Source organism: Neophocaena asiaeorientalis, unplaced genomic scaffold, assembly GCF_003031525.2.
Source record: "Neophocaena asiaeorientalis asiaeorientalis breed wild unplaced genomic scaffold, Neophocaena_asiaeorientalis_V1.1 scaffold90, whole genome shotgun sequence".
Taxonomy (NCBI): Eukaryota; Metazoa; Chordata; class Mammalia; order Artiodactyla; family Phocoenidae; genus Neophocaena; species Neophocaena asiaeorientalis.
The window spans coordinates 1,258,291-1,280,430 of NW_020172445.1; the positions used below are offsets into that span (position 1 = coordinate 1,258,291).

At 57.1% G+C, this 22,140-nt stretch overlaps 2 protein-coding genes across 4 annotated transcripts; one reads left to right on the top strand and one right to left on the bottom strand.

The window, feature by feature from the left end:
- Window positions 1-726: 726 nt before the first annotated feature.
- On the bottom strand, window positions 727-21,989 carry RIPOR1 (RHO family interacting cell polarization regulator 1). Of its 3 annotated transcripts, none has more exons than XM_024732935.1 (23): window positions 21,840-21,989; window positions 14,165-14,291; window positions 13,898-14,050; window positions 13,650-13,728; window positions 12,916-12,939; window positions 12,768-12,821; window positions 12,472-12,624; window positions 12,307-12,370; window positions 12,170-12,213; window positions 11,965-12,090; window positions 11,362-11,510; window positions 11,155-11,284; window positions 9,396-11,075; window positions 9,196-9,311; window positions 8,172-8,304; window positions 7,776-7,911; window positions 7,490-7,651; window positions 7,066-7,224; window positions 6,710-6,906; window positions 6,537-6,620; window positions 6,347-6,437; window positions 5,576-6,204; window positions 727-3,595 (listed from the first exon to the last, which is right to left on the bottom strand). In XM_024732935.1, the coding sequence occupies exons 2-22, from the start codon at window positions 14,266-14,268 to the stop codon at window positions 6,107-6,109; spliced, it is 3,936 nt and encodes a 1,311-aa protein (XP_024588703.1). In that variant the 5' UTR covers window positions 14,269-14,291; window positions 21,840-21,989; the 3' UTR covers window positions 727-3,595; window positions 5,576-6,106. The 3 variants fall into 3 exon arrangements, with proteins under 3 accessions (XP_024588703.1, XP_024588690.1, XP_024588699.1); XM_024732922.1 differs by lacking the exon at window positions 21,840-21,989 and adding an exon at window positions 15,120-16,849; XM_024732931.1 differs by lacking the exon at window positions 21,840-21,989 and adding an exon at window positions 15,120-15,138 and having other exon boundaries at window positions 9,196-9,308.
- LOC112391567 (proline-rich protein HaeIII subfamily 1-like) lies at window positions 14,301-17,101 on the top strand. Its single transcript, XM_024732943.1, has 2 exons — window positions 14,301-15,139; window positions 16,846-17,101. The coding sequence occupies exons 1-2, from the start codon at window positions 14,426-14,428 to the stop codon at window positions 17,083-17,085; spliced, it is 954 nt and encodes a 317-aa protein (XP_024588711.1). The 5' UTR covers window positions 14,301-14,425; the 3' UTR covers window positions 17,086-17,101.
- Window positions 21,990-22,140: the final 151 nt, after the last annotated feature.

Sequence of the window (22,140 nt, forward strand, 5' to 3'; positions counted from 1 at the left end):
CCTCCCTCCACACAACTGCCAAAGCAACCTTTCCAAAGCACAGATGTGATCACAAAATTCCCCTGCTTCAAGCCCATGGATGACTCCACAGTGTTCTGGGGGTAAATCCCAAACTCCTCAGCCACTCAACAAGCCCCTTTCTAACTGCCCCCTCTGGCCCCTGTGGATGCAACTTGCTTGCTGCCTCCACTGGTCTGATCTCAGTTCTCCCTCCCTATATTGTCCCCTGCTCAGGCTTCCATTCCACTCCTTATTTGAGATCCCCGTGGTAAAAGTGCATTTTTTTTTTTTTTGCGGTATGTGGGCCTCTCACTGTTGTGGCCTCTCCCGTTGTGGAGCACAGGCCCAGCGGCCATGGCTCACAGGCCCAGCCGCTCCGCGGCATGTGGGATCTTCCCGGACTGGGGCATGAACCCGCGTCCCCTGCATTGGCAGGCGGACTCTCAACCACTGCGCCACCAGGAAAGCCCAAAAGTGCATTTAAAAAAAAATTAATTTATATTTTGGCTGCATTGGGTCTTCGTTGCTGTGCACAGGCTTTCTCTTGTTGCAGCGAGGGGCTACTCTCTGTTGCGGTGTGCGAGCTTCTCATCATGGTGGCTTCTCTTGCTGCGGAGCACGGGCTCTAGGCGCGTGGGCTTCAGTAGTTGTGGCTCGCGTACTCTAGAGCACAGGCTCAGTAGTTATGGCGCACGGGCTTAGTTGCTCCACGGCATGTGGGGTCTTCCTGGACAAGGGCTTGAACCATGTCCCCGAGCATTGGCAGGCGGATTCTTAACCATTGTGCTACCAGGGAAGTCCCAGTAAAAGTGCATTCTGAAGAGCTATGTTTCATGGGGGACTCTGGGGAGTATTTTGAGTATCCAGGCTTTTTCTGCATTAAACATACACTGTCCTTTCATGTTCAAAATGTTTTCAGATCGTGTTAAGTTTTAGCGGTATTCATCAAAAGCTATTTCTTGACCCACTTTTGCTGGGAACAGTAAAGGCAGATGCAGCCTGATTAAATAGAGAACTGCCTGGAGCACGTGTTTAAAATACAGATTCCCTGGCCTCTGAATTTGAATCTCCACGGAAGTTCTCAGGTGAATCTTACAATCGGGTAAGTTGAGAAGACCTAACCTGATTTCATTTATAAGAAACATCCAGGGACCTCCCTGGCGGTCCAGTGGTTAAGAGTCCACGCTTCCACTGCAGGGGGTGCGGGTTCGATCCCTGGTCGGGGAACTAAGACCCACATGCTGCATGGTGCGGCCAAAAAAAAAAAATGTCTAGAATAGGCAAATCTATAGGATCTGTGGTTACAGTAGATTAGTGGTTGCCTCGGGGTCTGGGGGCCGGGAAAGGGAAGGGGATGTAGAGGTCCCAGGGATGATACCTAAAGAGTGCCAAGCTTCTTTTGGGGTTGATGAAATCTCTAAAATTGACTGTGATGATTGTACAGCTCTGTAAATATACTAAAAGCCACTACTGAATTGCACATTTTAAATGGGTGAATTGCATGGTACGTGGACTAAATCTCAATAAAGCTGTTTAAAAACAAAGCAAAACACTTGGACCGAGCTCTACAAGCAAGGCAACCAATCACCTTTCGCAGACTTGGGTGGTACCTGTTACCTAGTAGACTAGTCAGCAAATACTTACGGATGTATATATTGGAGGGTACAAAGTAAATGAGCAATTGCAATGGGGTGTGATTCCCCTAGTACTGTACTAGGGGAAATGCATGCTTCTGTGACAGGAGCCCAGTGGAAGGGAAGCTTCCTGAAGAAATCTGTGATGTCTAGGTTGAAGCCTATCAGGTAACCAGGCATTAGCAAGGCAAGATGAGGAGTGGGAAGAGTGTACCACAGAGGGGCACGCAAGCCCTGCGGGTGGTTCGGTGAGGTCCAGTGCAGACTGAGAAGTTAGGTGGCAGACGTGAGGCTGGAGAGAGGAACACACTTAAAAGCCTTTGTGAGCCAGGTTGAGGGGGCTGGAATTTTCCCTAAGAGAAACTGTAGTGGTGGGTTTATGTTTTTAGAAATCACTTTGCACCATGGAGAATGGACGGAAGAAGGGCAAGATCAGAGGCAGGGAGCCTGTGAGGGGGCAGTTTTAGTGTTTAGGAGAGAGGTCAACATGTCCTGAAACTGAGTGGTGCCAATGGGGATAAAGAGAAGCAGACAGAATTTAGAAATATTTAGGGCATTTAATTGAGAAGATTCTGATGGCTGGGAAGAGGGGACAGGGAAAGAGTCAAGGGTGAGGCCCAGTTGCGTGGCTTGAGTACCTGAGTACTTTCTCCAGAAGTTCTGGAGGAGAAACAGGTTTTGAGACGTTTGATTTTGAGAATGCTGTTGAAAAGGTGTCCAGTCACCAGTTGGATATGGGGGTTGGGAGGTGAGAGAGCCGTGTGAATCACTGGCACACAGCCTCAGCGTATAGATGGAAGCCAGAGAAATGGATGAGGTGCTTCAGGGAGTGTGTTTCAAAAGAGAGGAGAAAAGGGCCTAGAATGGAATCCTGTGGAGTGATGTTTATAAGAGGATGCCTGAGGAGGAGGTGGAGGAGAAAGTTGTAAGGAGATTCAGAGGAAATAGCTACAAACGTTGGTGTTAGCATGGCAATTCATCTGCTTATTCAGCTGCTCCAAGTCAGTACTTATTGAAGACCCATATGCCCTGGGTGTCTTCAGAGATAAGTGAGACGTGACCATTGACATTAAACTTAAACTGTGACCCCATTGCACACCCCATTGCAGCCTTCTGAAACAAGAGGCCCCTTCTCGCACGTCAATGACAGTCTTATTTTCCAAATGATAGACGTTCTTCCTGAGCTGTTTGTATAGGCCCGGGAGTCCTTCCCAAGCTCACCCTTCTGTATTACGTAGGCCCAGAAGAGCCAGGTCTGGCAGCCAAGCCAAGAGCCTTCTGTCCATGGGTGATGGATGGCCTAAATAGGGCACTCCAGGGCTGTTTGGGGTTGGGGGGAGCATGTCATATGCCTAGGGTTCAGCAGATTATACCCACACACCAGGCAGAAGCACATAAGGAAATCACCCCCGCTCTGTAGGCGAGACAAAGAAGCAGTTCTCTTCCCACGTGCCAACCCATCTGCTTCTTTGCATTTACCAACACGCCTTTTTTTTTTTCTTTCTTTTTTTTTGGTTCTCTGCAGCTTTGACTACATGAGGAAGAAGAGTGGGAGACTGGAGGAAAGGTAAGGTTGGAGGAGGGCAAAAGGAAACGAGGGGAGTCGGGGGAGCCTCCAGGGACCACCAGCACAATAAATTGTATCCTGGACTACCTCAGCCTGGTCCTTTTGCAGTGCATGCTTATTAGTTTCTTCCGGGGAGACCCCCAACGATGGTGGCCAAGGCATGGCTGTGGCCTTGATGGACCTGATTGATGGGGTGCTTCTCAGTGTGTCACAGAACTTGGAGGCCCACTTCCTTCTGTCCCCTCAGGTGGCTGGCACAGGCTCCACAGGACAGCTGGGGCAGGCTTTCCCTGCTCTGGTGCATTTGACTCCCGATGGTGTCATCAACCTCCCATCACTGGAGACAGCAGGCTCTCAACTGTCCAGAGTCGCGGGAGTGAGTGCCTCCCCAGACCTGTGTGACAGCAGGGTAGGAGATAGGAGGTGTGCTGGGAGCAGCTTTGCCCTGTGGGAAGACCTATGTGAGGCTATGTGTATTAGGGGAGGGCAAGGTGTACAGGAGGGAGGACAAGGGCTCTCCCTGCCCCGCACCATCTCACAGACATGGGCCTGAGCCAGGGTATAGGAGGCCATCCAGCCTGACTTCAAGTCACTGATGGAGAGGGGTTGAGTGGCTGTTCTGGGGTTGGTTCACACTGCTCTGAGCTGGGTAGGGTTAGTGGGGCAAAGGCCCGAGGCTCTTTTTGTCTTGGCCTTGATAGTCCTTCGGCTGTACCTCATAGTGCCCTAATTCTAGCTCCTGTACCCTCTGACCTTCATATCCACCCTCACCTAGAGCTGAATACGAGGCTCGGGATTCAGGACTCTCCTTGTAGAGGACAGAGTTAGGTACCTTATCCCTTCCCAGAATTGGAATGCAGAGATGTAGAGCCACTCAGATTTCCAGTGACAGTCCCAGTTGACCCCTGGCTGGGATATTTTCCCATCCTACATTTCTTGCCCAGGCCCTGTCTTCTCCTGTGGGTAAAGCCATGAACTTGTGCTAGTCCAGTCACCCCCGCCTGCACTTTCACAGGACATGGTCAGCCAGTGTTCACTTCCTCTTTGCCCACCACACAGGCCACACTTTGGATGTCAGTGGACAGTCCTGCCCTACTAGGGGACCTCTCGTGGGGCCTCAGGCCTGAGGGGCTCCTAGGGGTGGTCCTGGGACTGCAGCCCTGATGCAGGGGCCCCTGCGGCAGGCCCAGGCTGTGGCCAGCTTTGGGTACTGGCTTGGTCTCTATCGTTTGTTTGCCTTCCCCTCCCCTACCACTCCAGCCGACCACCCCAAAACTGAGCTACACTATCCCTCCCATGCCACCCGTCACAGTCACGGAGGGAGCACAGCGCTGCGCCGATGCGCTGAGGGCTGTCAGCCTGCCCCCACCCAACTGGAATGAGCCACCTGCATCCACACACAGGTGTTTCCTGTGCTCCTTCCTGTTACCGTTTTTTTTTTTTTTTCTGCTCAGTTTGGCTTCCCCAGCAGGTGGTTAAGGGCCCGGCCAAACCTCTTCATACACAGCTCTAAAACACAGGGGGGCAGGGCTCTCTGGGGATCTGGGTCACCCCCCAGCGGGGACTGTTGGCATCTCATTGGCTCTACCTGAGTGCAGGGACACAGACTCCCCCCAGGGTGTCACGCTGCTGTGCTACAGCCACAGGTACTGGGACGCCAGAGTGGGCTCAGGGAGTGGGGAAGGCCCTGCTCTTGCACTGTCTCCACTGAAAGCTCTGGAGGGAGAGGGGAAGGGTGGCAGACCTGTTTCTCCAGCCTTGAGTGTGGGCCTCCCTCGGGCCCTCCTTAGAACAGGCCTGCCATGCTGAAGTCCCCCCACCCTCAGCCTCCTCCCATTGAACACTTAACTTTCTGGGGTTAATAAACTCACGTGAGCCCTCTCCCTAGAGCCCTCTTTCCTGAAGCAGCACAAGCCTGCCAGCTGTGGGGAGGTCACAGGGTTTAGTCAGGTTTGTTATTATGGAGAGGAGGTGGCTCAGGGAGAGGAGGGACCTTCTGTTTAGAGTCACAGGGCAGCCATCCGGGTCTCCTGCCTCCCAGGCCCCAGCTCTTCCCCTCGGCAAGAATCTCCTCTCAACTACCCAGCGCTCAAGGAGCTCCTTGTGCTCAGCCCCTTCTGTAGGAAGCTGCCTGGGCTGAGGCGTAGACCCAGAAGACTGGCATTCCCTGACAGGGTTCTGCTGCTCCCTGGTGGCCAGAAGCTCCAGCCACCACCACACCTTTTCCTGCCTGCTTCCTCTTTGCCTTCTGGCCAAGTGAGCTGGCTGCCAGGGAGCCATTCCCAGGACTGGCACCCTTTGGGGCTTCTCTAGGCCAACTCCACAGTTTGGCTCCAGTCTAGGCCCACAGCTTCCAGGCCCAGGGTACACCCACCTGCAGGCCGGGCCTCCTCAGCAACACTCCACCACCCTCTTCCTCTGCCCTCTTTTCCAAGCGCAGTTCCAGCCTCTGGGCTCTCTTCCATCTGGATTTCCAGGGCAAAAGCACATGGCATTGTCACAGTTGGAGTGTGGACACACTAGTGTCAGGGCCACAGCCAGAGTGTGCTGGAGCAGAAGGTCAGTAGTGCACCAGTCCAGGCTACGTAGGAAAGGCATTTTGCTTTTTTATTTTCTGTAAAACTCTGTAAATAAAATACAAAACCAAGGGACGTGGCAGGGCAGAGGCAGGACGGCCAGGCCCGGGACACCGATCTATGGCAAGTGTGCTGAGCTGAGGCTGGGAGGCACTTGACTGTGGCACTGACTCTACCCACCCCGAGGACAAAAGGAGAATATATTAGATTTTCATTGATAGGAATCTGTGAGGGAGGAGTGTCTGGAGCCAGCCCTCACCCTCCCTGCCAGTGCCTGGTAAGCCCTGAAAGTGGGGGGAAGGGGCACTGGGGGCCAGTGGGTGGGGAGTTTAAAATGCCGTGCTGGCCATGCTGCCGGGCCCGAAGATGCGGGGCAGGGCATCCAGTGACTCCTCCAGCCGTCGATGGGCAGACTGTCCCTCTTCTCCTGTAGTGGATAAAGATGGGATCAGGAGAGGCCCTAGCCCCGCCCTGGCCCTCCCACCCCTGACCCCATCTCATCCCTATTCCCAGCAGCCAAAATGTCATAGAACTCAACTTGACCCATATCTCCCATTCCCCAGTCTCACCGCATTGCTGCAGGCTCTGCCGAGCTGCTTCCCTCACGGCTTCTGTGTCCGTTTGGCACAGGTACACCAGGGGCTCAATGCCTTCAGGAGCCTACCGGGGGAGACAGCATTGAGGTGGGCCCAGTGCAGCAGGTGAGAAAGGCTCAGGACCCAGCGCTTGGGGAGCTGGGAGGGGAGAGAAAGGGGTCACCTTGATGCAGCCCAGGGCCAAGCAGCCAGCCACTCTCGTCTGCACATCCTCATCCTCGAGCTGGTCCAGGAAGCAGAGTAGAGCCTGGTTAAGGGTGGGAGGGCAGACTTAGCCAGACACTGGGAGCCTGGGACCCCAGCCTTTGCCCTCAGGGAGCCCTGCCTGACTCTTACCCTTTCCCGGAAGGCAGGGCCCAGTGACAGGCTCCGGAGCTGAGTGCTGACAGCAGCCATGACCTTGTTGTTGCCATGGACAAGCAGGGAGCTGAGGGCCCGGAGCCCATCCCTTCGAAGCCGCCCCTCAGGTGCCAACCTCAGGGCTTTCAGCACCACAGCCTGGTCATCTGAGTTCAGATTCCGCACCAGTAACACTGAAAAAAGGAAGCCGGGCAGGGGGGTGTCAGTTGGAACAAGCTGGCAGGGCAAAGAGCCTCCCGGGGTGGGTTCTCTTGTACCTTCATATCCTGAATTCACACCTTCAGACCCACCCATAGCATCAGGCCACTTTGTGACCAGGGCTACTGCCTCACCCTCCTCGGCAGTCTCGGTCACATAGGCCTCCATGGAGGAGCTGTCCAAGGCTTCGAAGTAACTCCAGAACTGGAAGACGGTGAGCTGCTCTCCAGGGCCTGACTGGGGCCTCCGGGGCAGCTTCTGCCCCAGGGCATCCTCCAGGAACTTGACACACACTGTGGGAGGCAGTGCCGCAGGTCTCAGGGTGTGGATGGACCTGGGTCCTTAGAGGGAAGAGTGCTCCCACCCCACGTGCAGATGCAGGGACCCAGCACAAAAGGGTCCAATCTGGGCCCTTTTGTGCTGAGGCATAAGCCTTCGATGTTTCTTCCCAGTGCTCATCTCAGCATGTCTCTGTGGGCTGACCTGGCTTTCCCTGAGGTCCCATCACTGGGGATCTGAGAAAGGAGAGCAAAGGGGGCAGGTAGGCAGCCCACTCACCAGCCTCGGCTAAGCCTGGCTGGCGCAGGCAGAGACGGGCGCCGTACTGATTGCAGAAGGTGAGGAGCACCCGCTCCACAGGGCAGATGAAGGGGCTGAGTCCCTCTGTACATTGGTCCCAGAAGGTCAGGAAGCCGGGCCGGGAGGCCGAGAACTGCACCACTGTGAGGAGGTGCAGGAAACTGTCAGCAACAGGACAGGCCGGTGGGGAGACAGGCGCATAGGCGGGATAGGGCAAGGGAGGAACTTTGGGGCAGACATGAGGCAGAGCCCACACAGCTTTTACCTTCCTGGGCAGAGGTGGCAGGGATTTCCCATCGCCTGCTAAGCTCACATACTGCTTCAAGCACTCGGGCCTCCCGTAGTAGCCGCTCCAGGGCCCATGCCTCTTGGCAGCGCAGGGGCCCAAATGTGCCCAGTTTCTGGAGAATAGGGGTGGCCAAGTAGCTCAGACCTCAAGACAGAGCTTAGGGAGGGTGGAGACCAGGGACTACCAGTCCCTGCATGCATCGGGAGAGACTGGGGGAGCCAGAGTGTGGGAGGTGTTCCATTCAGCAAGAGCCAGGCCCTGGGACATTGGGGAGTGGAACTCAGAGGAGGTGTGCAGGGCCGGGATTGAAGTGTAGGGCTCCCTGGGGGAAGGGGCTACAAGGGAAGGGTGGGGGAATACCACTAGCCTCACCAGCAGGAGGCGGCTGCAGTGGTACAGATGCTGGACCAAGGCAGTGTCCAGAGCTGGACACTCTGTGCTGAGGGGTCGGGCACTAGGTGAGTCGAGGCTGTCCTCAGCCCCAGGCTCCGGGCTGTTTGGGGGCCTGAGAGAAAAATGGGGTCAACCGCCCCAGGAGCACACATCATCATCTGGTCACCAGAGTATTTTTATTAAGTTCCCCCCATCCGAGAACAAAAGAACACATCATGCACAAACAACAGACAATGGGTAAGTTCACGGAGGACTTCCAGAAGGAGGAAAGGGCTGGGACCAGCAGGTGGTAGCAGGGGTCTCCAGAGCCTGTCTGCCCAGGGCTACCTCCAGCTAGGACTGCTGGGACCTCTGGGGCCGCCGGGGCTGGGATGGGCGGGAGTAGGGTTGCAGGCGGGATGGTCTACGCAATGTGGACTGCAAGGGATTGCGGCCCAAGGGGCGCAGGGCACGGGGCCATAACCTAGGCAGCACTGGAGGGAGGAGGGGCTGGGCATGACCTTCAACTGGGAATCGGCAAAGGCCACTCTGGGACAAAGAGCCAAGGGGCCAGGGTCTCTGGGAAAGCTGGGGTCCAGACAGAGGGGGTTGATGCTGGCGGGCGCAGGATGCATGGGGAGGCACAGTAAAGGCTCGTTCATAGGGTAGGTTCAAGGTGAGGCCAAGGAAGAGAGGAGGAGCTGGAGGCTCAGGAGCTGGTAGGGACCGATGGAGGAGGCAGACACTGCAGGGATGAGGAGAAAGGTGACCAGAAGCACTGGGGATACAGATGGGATTAAAAACATGAGCAACAAGGACACACGAGGAGTACATGGGAGGGATGAACACAGATGTACCTGCCAGCAAGTCCATCCCCTCCCACCCACCTCCCTCGAGCCCACCACCCATCTTACTGCTCTCTTTACGTGCTCCCCCTGGCCTCACCTCACCTGTTCCCCTTTCTCGCCTTTCTCCTTCACCTGCTACTCACCTCCCCTCTTCCCCCGCTCCTAGCCCCTCTCACCTGTCCCCAGGACTGTCATTGTCTTCATCTTCATTGAGGAAGCTGAAGCTCTCCAGGGCATGCTCCACAGTGATGCTAAGACTGGAGGCCCGGCTGCGAGTCAGGCCTTGTCTCTGCTGGGGTTGTGAAGGGCGTGAGAGCTGTTGCCCCTGCCTGGCTGCCCTCCCTGCGCTGCCGCAAACCAGCCCAGCCCTCCTCACCATAAGCAGACTCTCCAGCCGGGTCACCTCCTGCTCCAGGCCCTGCAGCTCAGGAAACTGGCCACGATAGTCATCCAGGGCAGCCATTAGGGCCCCCAGTGCCTCTTCCAGTTTCCTGTCCCCAGCACCTCCAGCTGCCCCTGGAACTGGGGCCTGGGCAGCCCTGGCCACTCTAGGGTCTGAATGCTGGGGCACAGGGGCTAGGGGTGAGGGAGGGGGACTTGGGCTCTGACGGATGGCTTCTGGGAGTTTTGGGGAAGGGCTTGTGAGGGGTTCCCAACTGGAGCAGGTAGGACTTGGGTGGGAGGTGCTGGGGGCTATGGGGTCTGCCTGAGTGCAGGAAGTGGAGGCTGGGTAGCTACAGGACAGGGGGTCGATGCCTGGGAGGGGAGGGTCTGTGTTTGCAGAGGGGTTGGAGAGCGTGGCAAGGTCTAGAAAAGTGGAAGGGCTTACAGTTATAAGCGTGGGACTTGTGACAGAATGGGTAGGACTCTCGGTGATCTGGACTGGGTCCTTAGCATTGGGTGTAGCGGTGTGAGTTGAAATCCTGGCTGTGTGAGTAGGGGTTGCAGTAGTGTGGGTACTGCTTGTGGTGGTGTGGGTAGAGCTTGCAGTAGTGTTGGCAGGGCTTATTATGGTATGGGTGGGGCTTGTTATGGTATGGGTAGGGCTTGTAGCAGTGTGGGTGGGGCTTATGGTGGTATGGGTAGGGCTTGCAGTAGTATGGGTGGGGCTAGTGGTAGTGTGGGTGGGGCTTGTGGTAGTCTGGGCTGGGTCTGTGGTACTGGGGGTAGGGCCTGCAGTAGAGAGGGTAGAGATCACGTGTTTGTTGGTGGGGCTTGTGACAGTGTGTGTCAGGTTTGTGACAGTGTGGCTGAGGCTTGTGGTGGTCTGGACTGGGTCTGTAGTACTGGGGACAGGAGCTACAGGAGTGACGGTAGAAAGCATCGGCTTGTGGGTGGGACTTGTGGTGGTCTGGACTGACCCTGTGGTACTGGGGGTAGGGCCTGTAATAGTGATGGTAGAGACCACAGTCTTGTGGGTAGAACCTGTGGTAGTGTGAGTAAGGCTTGGAGCACTATGGGTAGGGCTTACAACACTAGAGGTGGCGCTTGTAGTGGTGTGCGTGGGGTCTGGCAATTCAGGAGAGCTAGAATTTATGGTCTTGTTAGCTGAGTCTAGGTGTGCAGAGGGGGCAGGGTCTGTAGATGTGTGGGCGGGGCCTGTTGTACTGAGAGTGGGGCTTATGGCAGAATGGCCAGGGTCCAGGGCAGAAGGGACAGGACTAGGGTGCTCTCCATGTGTGGGATCTGGATGTGCAGGTGGGCTGGGTCCCTGGACTAGACTTTCTAGGCCTGCAGCCTCCACTGAAGCCTCAGCCAGGGCAGCATCCACACTGGCCTCACTGATATGGCTCAGAGTCCGGCTGTAGGGGGCATGCCCATTGGCCAGGGCTGGGGCCATGGCCCCCTCCTCATCCACGGTTCCAGAAGTGGAGGTCTCAGCCCTACGGAAGGCAACCTGGATGGGCAGAGGCTCAGGCTGCTGCACCAGGGGCCTGGGGGCTGAGGAGTGGCGTGCAGTGCCTGAGAGCTGTGGGCTAGAGGAGTCATCAGAAGATTCGGACGACAGGGACCACGCTGTGCCATTCTCCAGCTCCTCCTGCCGCCTCAGCATATTCTAGGAGAGAGAAAAGGACATCTCAGGACCACCCCCGGCAAACCCCTGGATGGGGGGCTGAGCCTGGGATGTGACTCACATAGAAGGCCTGTTCCCGAAGTGAGGGCGTGTCTGGTGGGCTCTGGCTGTAGGTGGAGAAGCGCTTGGTGACTGTGGAGGCCTTGTTGACAGTAGAAGCGGCTGAGGGCTGGTCATCCTTGTCGAAGGGACTGGAGAGGGAAGAAGCTGTTAGAAGGTGCTAACATCAAGCCCCAGCCCCGTCTCCAAGCCCCTCAGCCCCACGAACCTCCATGTGACTTCCAGGCTGAGCTTGATGGTGCCGAGGTCATTAATGTCCACAGCTACGACCTGGGGCAGGGCAGCGAACAGATCCTTGGTCTCACAGGAGACGCTGCCTACAACCACATGGTTGGCCAGGCCCTTCAGTTCTGTCACCTGTAGCCAAGAATGCATGGTGGGGTCACAAGGGTGTAGGGGTCATGAGATTGTGGGAGATCAGAGGTCTGAATTTGCATAGAGGTTATGGGACAGTCACAGGGTCATTGGGCCATGAGGAAGTTACAGGGAATGGAGTTCTCAGGGTAATGGGGCCATGGAGGCTCAAAGCAGCCTGGGAGCACGGGGACCACAGAGGTCTAAATTTGTAGTCATTGAGGTCGTGGGAGTCACAGCCTCATGAGAGTTCAGGGGTCATATATTCACAAGGTCAGGGGATCACAAGGCAATCACAGGGTCATGAAGGTGAAGGGGTCACGCATTCACAGAGGGCCATGGAATCAGATGGGGGTCACAGGGGTAAGGGTCTCAGGGTCATGAGGATCATAAGGGGTTCACAGGGTCATAGAGCCACAGGATCTTGGTGTCCTATGGTTCTGGGCAGAGACATCACCTTGATGGACAGGAACTCCGTGAGCAGAGGAAGAAAGACGGTTTCCTCACTGTCCCACACCTGCTTTCCACTACCCTCTATGCGGCCCCGTAGTTTCCAGCGCTGACGCCCATATTTCATGCAGATCTAGGGGGAAGAGGCAGGTTGAAGCAGCCCTTGGTGTTGTGACCCTGCCATCCCAGCCCTTCCCTGCCCATCCTCCTACCTCATACTGATCGCCCACACATAGCCTGGCGAAGCCGGCCAGCCCTGGGAGTGGGGGAGAAGTAGATGAGCTGGGTCCAGGGGTCTCAGGCACACACCTCCCTCTCCCCGCCACCAGTCGGCCTCACCACTTGGTACCTTTCATCCGGAGATGGAACTCGCCCAGCTGTGCTTCCAGCTCGCTCTCCAGCAGGCACATGCTCTGAGAGGGATGGGCAGGGACAGGAGGAGGTCAAGAACCAGTCCCCTCTCACCAGCTCTGCCACACTCTGTGCCTCTGCCTCACAGGCACACATCCCTCACCTCTGTGTACTCCCGATGCCCCCGAGTAGCCTCGGCCAGGCTGTCCCGGGCCTCACGGCTCCCTGGGGAGCCAGTGCTGTAGGCACGGACCATGTTGTAGGCGCCATCCCGGAGACGCCGCTGGACACAGTATGCCTCATACAGCTCGTCGATCTGGGCAGATGAGTGGGGTGGCAGAGGGGGGATTGAGACTCACTACTGGGGTTGCTCACCCAGGGCCTAGCATCATCCCATCTCCCTGTGATACCCAATCCCCCACCCCACGCTGCAAGCACACACGCATGCTGCACAAGTACCTTGCTGGCGTGGAACTCCAGCCGTCGTAGGAAGCGTTCAATGGACTTGACTTGCTGGGGGAGAGGTGTGTTAGGAGAAGCCTGAGGCCCAGGGCCCTTTACCTCCCCCTGAGCCAACCTCTTCCAACACCATTCTCTATACACTCACCTTGTCTAAGTCATACAGGAAGCCCTGCGGGGAGAGATGAGGGGGGCATTAGGAGGTAGGAGAAGTACTCCAGCAGGGGCAGTTGCTCACCCAGACCTACCTAGCTCCTTTTCATCACAGCCTTCCTCCCTCTCACACCACAGTCCACAGCCATTCCAGTCAAAGCAGGGACTGACCTACCTTCCCACGTGCCTGGTCTTTGCTGGTGTCATAGATTTGGTCCCCAAGGCCCCTCTAGTACTCTTCCCCCCACCTCTTCCATGGGATCCCTCCCCTGGCCCACTGCCTTTTCTACAACCCCTAGGAAGAGAGCTCTGTGCCTCTTCATGCATGGTTCCCTCTACTAGGGAACTCCTGTTCATGCTTCAAGACCCAGCAGAAATGTTTCTTCCTCTGGGAAGCCCTGACCTGTTCCCCAGGCAGAACCATGGCTCTCCCTCAGTACCACTACAACATAATCTTCTGCTGTCCATGTCTGTGGGGTTTGACCCAACCCACTGGAAGCTCCCATGGACAGGCACTGGGTCCCACGCAAAGTACATGCAGCCTGGGAAACCTGAGGAGAGGAACCTCCCCAGCCTTCCCTGATACCCCCTTTTCTAGTCACACCTGGACCAAATCACCCCAGAAAACAGCTCTGATGTCACCCAGGGCTGGTGCTGCCCAGTCCCCCACACCACAAGAGCAAAGGGCATATTAATCCTGGGCATACGGGATGCCAACCCTTCACTTACCAGGCGGGAATTCCTCTTGGACTCCCTTATCTGTCTTTGGAGTTTCTCCTGCTCCTGCTGGTGCACTTCCAAATAGGCCCTGGGGAAAGGGGTGACCACAAGAGTTATCTTACCTCTCCAGCTTCTACCTGCCCAGGGAACAAGCAGTGAGGAGAGGGTGTGAGGCTGGGGAAGGTTCCTACTAGCAGAAAGGGAATGAGGACTTAGGGAGGGATCATGGGACAAGGCATTGGGAGGGCACTGCTTACGTCAGGCCTCGCTTGAGCGCCGTGTACACCAGGTCCAGCCGCTCAGGCTGTGGGACCTTGGGGGCCGGGTGCGCCACTGAAAACATCTTGGACACTCGGGAGAGCGCTGGGGGCTTCCGTGGGGGCCCCGGGGGACTGAAGGATGGGAAGCTCCTGAAGAAGAGACTGCACTCAGGAAGCGGCAAGAAGTCATTCCCCAAGCCCTCACTTGCACACTCCAACCCGGTCAGACTCTCTTGACCCCATAAGCCCCCCTCTGCCGCGTACCTGGGCCCCCGCTCCTGGCTGCCGAGGACGCCTGCGAAGGACTGGCTCCTATTGACCCGGGCGCTGAGCAGGCGGCGCTGCGGCCGCACCGACAGGGACATCATGGAATGAGTCCGCGCGGGGCTCCCTGGGGGTGGCGAGGGAGGGTGTCCAGCGCCAATCAGGCCCTTGAAGCCCCCTCCCCGCGGCCCCGACTCTGTATCTCAGTCCTGCCGGCCACGGCCTGAGGCTGGAGTCCGAACCCCAGCGGCCCTGGTGCTTATGACAGGGCGGCCGCGGGTGACTCGGTGTCGGACTCAGCGTGGCCTCGGCTACGCCCCCACTTCCTGCAGAGGTGCAGGCTCCGCCTGCCGCGCGGGGCAGGAAGGGGGGTCGCACTGGGACCCTCCCCGGGCTGGGAAGGGGCAGGAAAGGGGAGGGGCGCGCAAAGAATGTGCGGAAGCGCCTGTTTACCCGGGGGTGGGGCGGGCTCCCCAGCCCTGCTCTGACCTCCTCCCCCCAAGTGGACCAGGAGCTCCCACGCCCACACCCCGAGAGGCCGTAGGAGGTCACGGGGCGGGGCGGGGTGCGTGCTTTGAGCCCAGCAGAGCTGTCTGGCAGGCCCGGCCTGTGCAGGTTGGGCTCCCCACACCGGCCGCCCTGCGGAAGCTGCTCCCCTCCAGCCCCCACCCGCTCCGAGGCGCCCAGACGCCAGAGCCCTCCCGGTGCCCAGAGCCGGGGGATTCCCAGGTTGGGGGGCAGTGCCGAGAAGTGCCCCGCCCCCTCCACTTTCCTGAGACTCCAACCGGGAAACTGAGTCACAGACAGCAGCCTTTGCCCGTGACCTTAGCAGGAAGAGATCCTCCGCAGACCCCCACACCGCTCCGGCGAAACACGCACCCCAGGCCCACAGAACGCGGCCCGCAGCCCCCTGGGACCAGCCCCGGAGCCTCCGCAGCCCCGGACCAGGTCCTACCTCTCTTCTTGGAGTTCATGGTAAGTCCAGGACAGCCCTCCAAGCTCCGTGCTTGCCCCCCGTGTCCCCGCCGGCCCAGGGCCACTCGGTGCCGGCCGGGCTGGGCTCCGCGCTCGCTCCCAGCGACTCTGGCTCCTGCTTCAGCTCCTCCTGGCGCCGCCCCCCGCCCAGTTCCTGCCGCCTGACTCAGCCCGCCGGGATGGGGCGGGACCCGCCGGACCACGGGGGCACCTGGCCCTTGGCCCCCCTCCCAGCCTCTGGGAGGGGTGACTGGAGGTTCCCCTCAGGCAGGGGACTTACAGGGGTCTTCTCGGCTGGGTCAGGAGTGTGGGTAAAGGGAGTCGAGGGCGGCGGTGAATATGGAGGGATAAACAGAGTGAGGACACCGGGTGGGGCTGAATTGGGTGCAGTTAGCACAGGGGGCTCATACTGTGGCTGTTGAGGGGTGCTGAGAGAGAGCTGGACACAGAGGGCTGAGAGTTGGGGTTCTGAGTGTGTGAAGGCTAGAGAGCAGGGGCTGAGAGAGTAGAAGGAAGGGCTGGGGGTGCTGAGTGGAGGGACTGTGCCAAAGGACGGCAGAGAAGCACTGAGCATGAGGGGGTTTGGAGGCTGAGAAGGAGCTAAAAGTGGGGGACTGGATCAACCCCATATTATGTGTTGCCACCGAGAGAAGGAAGAGAAGCAACTGGGTGCAGAGAGTCCCATAGCACCATGCACCACCCCCATCCCTCCACCCTCAGAGGGGATGCTCAGTCTGGACACCCTCTCTACCCCCAGGCCACAGGGTAGAGGATCCGGTCCCATTCCCCAATCAGGGCCTTCTCTCTGGCAGAAGCTGCATCCTAGGGCAGAGGCCGCATCCTTCTGGCCCCCACCTCACCTGGGCTGAATCCCCTTGGTGTTGGCCCTTTCTTGCCCCCAGTATCTCTTTATTGACTATCCCTATCCAACTCTAGCCTGGATAAAGGCCACCATACTCAGGGTCCATTGAGCATCTCATCCTCTCAGATGGCCTGGGTGCTCCCCCACCGCATAAACACTCTTGCTCCTTGATGCTCAATTCTGCTGCACTGGGCTTACTTTTTCCCCAAGAGGCTGGGGTGGGCCCAGGGGTCTGCATTTCCAACCAGCCCACCACCCCACTACAGATTCAGATGCAAGATGTCCAAGGATCCTAGTTTGAGAAATGCTATCTCCCCCTCCCTCCTGGAAGACTGGATGCTGTGCACCCTATGCTGGCAGCTATGCATTCCCATGGATTGCCCACCCAACACTGGCCTCTGCTCCGTGCAGCCACCCTCCATGGGAACACCCCAGTCTCATCACCTGGCTCTGGAATGACCCTTTCCTAAATCAGAACCACATCTCCATCACCCCCTCCTCACCTGCCTTCTACCTGTGACCTCTTGAGACCTCAGCTCATTTATTCAACTATTTACCAAGTGACAACCCTATGCAAGTCTCTGGAGATAACAGCTGGAATTGCACAGACATTGCCCTGCACAGAGCTCACAATCCGCCTCTGCTTCCTTTCTCTCTGCCAGTTCCCTCCTACCTTCTCTTCTCTACCTTCCTTGCACACCCTTCTCCCCAGCCTGGATCTGTAGCCACCACTCCAGCTTGCTTGCCTGCTACCAATATCCCCAGCACCCTGGGCTTCTCTATTACCTGGCAGAAACCAACCCTGGGCAACCTAACCCCCTGCCTTCTCTGCACCTGTGCACAGGCTGGCGGGAGCTGCCAGAGGTCTTGGCACAGCAGCTGGGCTGGAAAAGAGCAAATCTCAACCTCAGCCAGGCTTTTGTTTCCCGTGCGGGAAATCCTCATGTGTGACCTTAGCCATCTTTCTCCCTTTCCATGGAAGATGAGTGTTTCAAACTTTCTCCACAAGCCTCAAACAAGCTCAAGTCACTCCCACATAAAAGATGAAAACAACCTTGGAAACCATCCAAATGCCCATCAGTAGATAATGGAATGCTATACAACAAAAAGAATGGACAATATACAACCACATGCAACAATGTGGATGAATCCTACAGACACAATGTTGAGTGAAAAAAGCAAGACCACAAGAGAGGATATATGTTTGAGTTCCTTGATATAAAGTTCAAAAACAGTTAAACTTAATCTATGGTGACAGAAGTCAGAATAGTAGTGACTATTAATAGTAGTGACACTACCCCTGGGGAGTAGTGACTGGAAGGGAGCGCAAGGGGGCTGACAGGGTACTGATTATGTTCTGTTTCCTAATCTGGGTTGTATTTCCTGATCCTATATGGGTGTGTTCCTTTGTGAAAATGTCTTGTGAGCTGTACAGTTAGGACATGTACCCTTTCTGTGTGAATATTATATTTCAGTATAAAGTTAACTTTAAATAAATAACTACAAAAAGAAATGACCCCTCTGTGGACTCCCAGCCTCTTTCTAGCTACCCTACCCCTCACCCTATTTGGCTCTTTTAGAGCCAAGTTTCTTGAAGAGGTGTCTACCTCCATTTCCTCTCCAAACCCACCCACTCTTCTTCCTATCTTGGTACAGCTTCTATACCCAGTACTCCCCTGACTTGTCTGGACAAGGTCACCAGTGACTTCTCCATTGCTGAATCCAGTGTCCAATGTTTGGTCCTTATCCTGCTTGATCTCAGCAAAGCTTTTCACTGTGTAGTTCTCTTCCTCTTCCTTGAGCCTTTCCTTGTCTTGGATTTCAAGAGACAACGTGCCTCTGGCTTTCCACCTATCCCTCTGGCTGCACATTATTATTTTCCCAGAGGATCTGCCTTTCTCCCCATCCCTGAATGGGCCTCATCCTCCCCACTCATGGGCTGGGTACATCTCCCACAGCTTAATGCCATCTAAATTTTGCCAGCTTCCATATCTCTTCCTTGCCCAAACCGTTCTTCTGAGCACCAGGCCTGTTTATCAAGCTGCCTGCTTGATACCTCCTGGAAGCTGAGTGACAATGTGGAGTGGGTTATTAGGGATGTGCTAAGTTTGAAGGCCCCAAACTAAAGTCACCACTTTCCTCCTCAAACCTGACTCTCCCCAGTCTTAACCTCTCCCCGACAGCCCCACCATCTATTTATCCAGTTGTTCAAGACAGAAACTAGGAATCATCATGGATCCCTCAGCCTCTGTTACCCCCACATCTACTCAGCCACCCACTCCTGCCGTCTCTGGAATCTGCCCCCTCACCTCCACCCCTATAGCTAGAACTCAAGGCCAAGCCATCACCAATTCTCACCTAGAACCCTACAGCAGCTTCCTAATGGGTTCCCTGTCTCCATGCTAACCCACAATGATCTATTCAATAACAGCATTGCCCCTCTTGAAATTCCAGTCACCTGACAATGCTAAAAACTGTCCTTTATCAAGTGATTTCTATGCCAAGCACTGTGCTTAATTAACAAACATCATCTCATTTAATTCTGGCAACAAACCTACGGGGGTGTGTCCTATTAGCCCCACTTCACAGGTGAGAAACCTGAGGCTAACTGGCTGTGTGACTTTGGGCGAGACATTTCTTAACCTTTTGGGGCTGCAGGTATCCATCTGTTAAATGAGGATAACAATAACAACGATCTCACAGGGCTGTTGGGAGGATGAAGTGAGATACTTCCTCTACTGGGAGTGTTTGGGGAAGGGAGAATCGTATGTGGAGTACAGAAGTTGGGGTGGACACAGTACCTCACTGTAAACACACAACAAATGTTAACTGATGTTATTAACAATTATTAATCTGCCCAAGATTACACAGCTGTTAAGTGGTAGGGCCAGGATTCAAACCCCAGGACTCTAAATCTTTAACTTCCCTCTATTCTAACTCTTGTGAAACATCCATGGGCATTCCTCTACCCCAAGGATAAAGTCCAGACTCTCTAACATGACCCACAAGACCTTCAGGCTCTGTCCCTTCCCTCATATACCTTCCTCCTCCCCTCTGTTCCCCCCATGATCATTCTGTTCCAGATACTGTGAATTCTCCCCATGCCTGTAGGCTCTTCAGCACTTAAGCAGCAGCTCTCATTGATCCTATATCCTCTTCCCACTACTCTCAGCCTGACCAGCTCCCTCTCTTTTTTCAAGTCTTACCCTACTACTTCTTCCTCAAAGAAGCCTGCCTTGGATTGGGTCCCCCTTTAAGGTGCCTCATAGTTTCCTCTCTCTGATCCCTGAGGCCACATAACTCAGTTGTCAGTTCCCCTTTAGGGTCTGTCTTCCAACCAGATTGTGAACTCTGGGGGCTGAGGCCTGTCTGCTTTGCTCACTGCTGTACCCTCTGCGCCCTGCACCAAAGCAATGAAGGAAGGCAGGAGCTGATTATGAGTTGGGGGCTGACTGAACTGGGTTGCCCAGATACAGGTAGATCCTGAGCTGCTGAAGGGGTAGATTTCAAGTCTCTATCTACCCCAACTCCTCTACCTCATGGACAATTTCCTTTTCCTTTCCTTACTTTCTGATTGTATCAGCAGGTGGGCTTCTGCCCTCTGAGAATGGGGCTGGGTGGGGGTTCCCTGGGATTCTGGAACTGAGTAGGTGGGCTGGACTCAGAGTAGGCTGAGTGTCCCATCAATTTTCTTTCTCTGGGCTTCTGCCACAGGGACCAGGATGTATAACTGTTGGTCTAAATGACCATTAGAATATCAATCTAAGTGACAATTCCAGGGGGTGAATAGGCAGGATCTCCCCTGCTGGGGGTGGGGGAAGGGAAAGAGCTGAACCCCTTGAGCTAAGGGGAGGGGCCACCTCAACTGGTGTTGGTGGGGGCTGGCTGATAAGAGCCAGGGGATTTTCTGGACTTACGGCAGCCCTGAAGTCTGTTCTTGACATGGGAAAGAACCCAGGTCTCAAGGGTGATGGGGCCTGCAGCATAGCCAGCTCAGGGCAGCTAGGAATGGAACTCTGCCCGCTTGCGTGGCCCCAGATCCCGCGGCCTCTAATACCCTCTACACGCCAAAACTGGTGCACTTGCGTGGGTCAGGAGGTCCCGCCACCTGTGCGGCCCAGCTCAGTGGTATGCCAGGCCAGCCGCTTTCCCGGGAGTCTCCGGTCCAGCCCCGCCCCACCGCAGGGCCGCCCAGGACTGAGGTAAACAGACGCTAAAAATAACCCGGGCAAGGGGCGGCTTCAAGGAAGAATGGGGTCCCTCCTGAGCCTGCCCCTGTCTCCATGGCAACTGCCCCAAACCCGGCTGCTGACATCATGCCGCAGCTGCGGGAGCAGGGAGGGAGGGGGGCGCGGTGCGGCCTGGGACCCCCCACCCCGGAACCGGGCGGAGGCGGCCGGGTGGCCTCACTTCCTGCCGGCCCCCTCCCTGGTCAGCTGGTCACATTCCCGGACGGCGGCGCACTGGAAGCCTTGTGGCCTCCCCCGGGCCGGGCCTGGCAGAGGCGCTAGTCCGAGCTGCAGCGAGGGGCCCGCAGTGACTCAGCCGCGTCCTCCCCGCCAGCTTTTCCACCCGGGGAGGACCCAGCCCAGCGCCCTGTGTGCTCCCCTCATCCCCACCCATTTCCAGTTACCCCTCTGCAGCTGCTGCCCCACAGGACCCAGGACAGAGAGGTTTTTTTTTTTGTTGGGTTTTGTTTGTTTATTGTTTTTGACAGGGAGGTTTTGTACCTCACTCTCCAATTCTCATCTCTCTCCCCGCCCACCCATCCCCGCCGCTACCCTCCATGCCGGGGAAGCGGATAGTGCAGTGGCAAGAATTCAAATCTGGGTCTAATTCCCACCTCTCTCCAAACCAGCTGTGCGACCTTCAGAATATTACTTAACCTCTCTGGGCCAGTTTCTGCATTTGCCAGATCGTCTGGTAACCCTCCTCAGAAGGCTGTGCCGGCACTGAGCGATGCAGGCCCAGGGCAAGCCCCACAGATGGCCCACCGTATTGTTACACTGGACTGCACCCAGTAGGTGCTCGGCCAGCCAGCCTGGACATATATTAGAAGCAACCCAGAACTGGCTGAGATGGGTCAGTCTTGGAGGCTGGACTCAGGCCTAACGGGGAGAGGAGAACAGAGGGTGCTGAAGCCAGGCTTACCCAGACCCCTAGCCCTTGTGAGCAGCCCCTTCCCCAAACTGGTTCTGCAGGCTGCCCAGGCCTGGCTGCTTGCAGAATTCCCACACCAGCCTCTCATTTCCAGGTACAGGGTCCGTTCCCCTACGGCGCCGGGGCTATCCTCCCCGGCCTGGGCCGCACCAGATTTGGGCGAAGAGCCCAGCCCAAGGCCGCATCGGCTACCTCGGGTCGGGCCCCAAAGCGGCTTAGGCCAGCCGGTGAGGCCAGAGAGATTAGCTCATCTCGGAGGCGGGCCTGCACCCCTTGTCGCCCTCTCCCCATTCCCAGCTCAGTCTCTCCTGCGGCGAGGGCAGTGGGGCTCCCGATGAGCGTCCGTGCCAGGGCCCAGGCTGGCGCCAAGGGCCCACCCTCAGGCCTGGCCCACCCCAGAGCCCCGGGGCACAGGCCGCCTGGGCCTTGCCGTGGGAGGGAAGGAGGCAGCGCCGGGTGCGGCAGGCCCAGAGGCGGCGGCTTTTGTGGGCGTCCTCCGCGCCCGAGAGGAGGGGAGGAACGACACCGCGAGGCCTGGGTTCCGGGGATGGGGCGATACGGGACAGGGCCTCAGCCGGGGCAGCAGATCTGGGACTCCCCAGGCGGGGGTAGCCACCAGAACCGCCGCGCCTGACCCCCGCCCTGCCCGCGGTCCCCGGAAACGGCGGGGACACTCACATGGCTGCGCTGGGCTGCGCGGACTTCGCGCTCTCCGTGCACTGGTCGCTGCCCGGCTAGGTCGCGCCGCAGCTGCCGCGGTCACCGCCGCTGCTGCCCGCCCCTCCCTCTGCTCCGCCGCCTGCAGCCCAGACGCCCCGCTCCTCCCCTGGCCAGCTGGGCCCCACCCCCTGCGCTCCCGCGGCTCCCACACCCCTGGAGGCGCTCACGGCTCGCTCCGCCCTCTAGGCTAACGGGGCAGGCCGGTGGCCGGCGGCGTCCACCAGCTTGACGGGGCGGGGCGAGGCGGGACAGGGCGGGG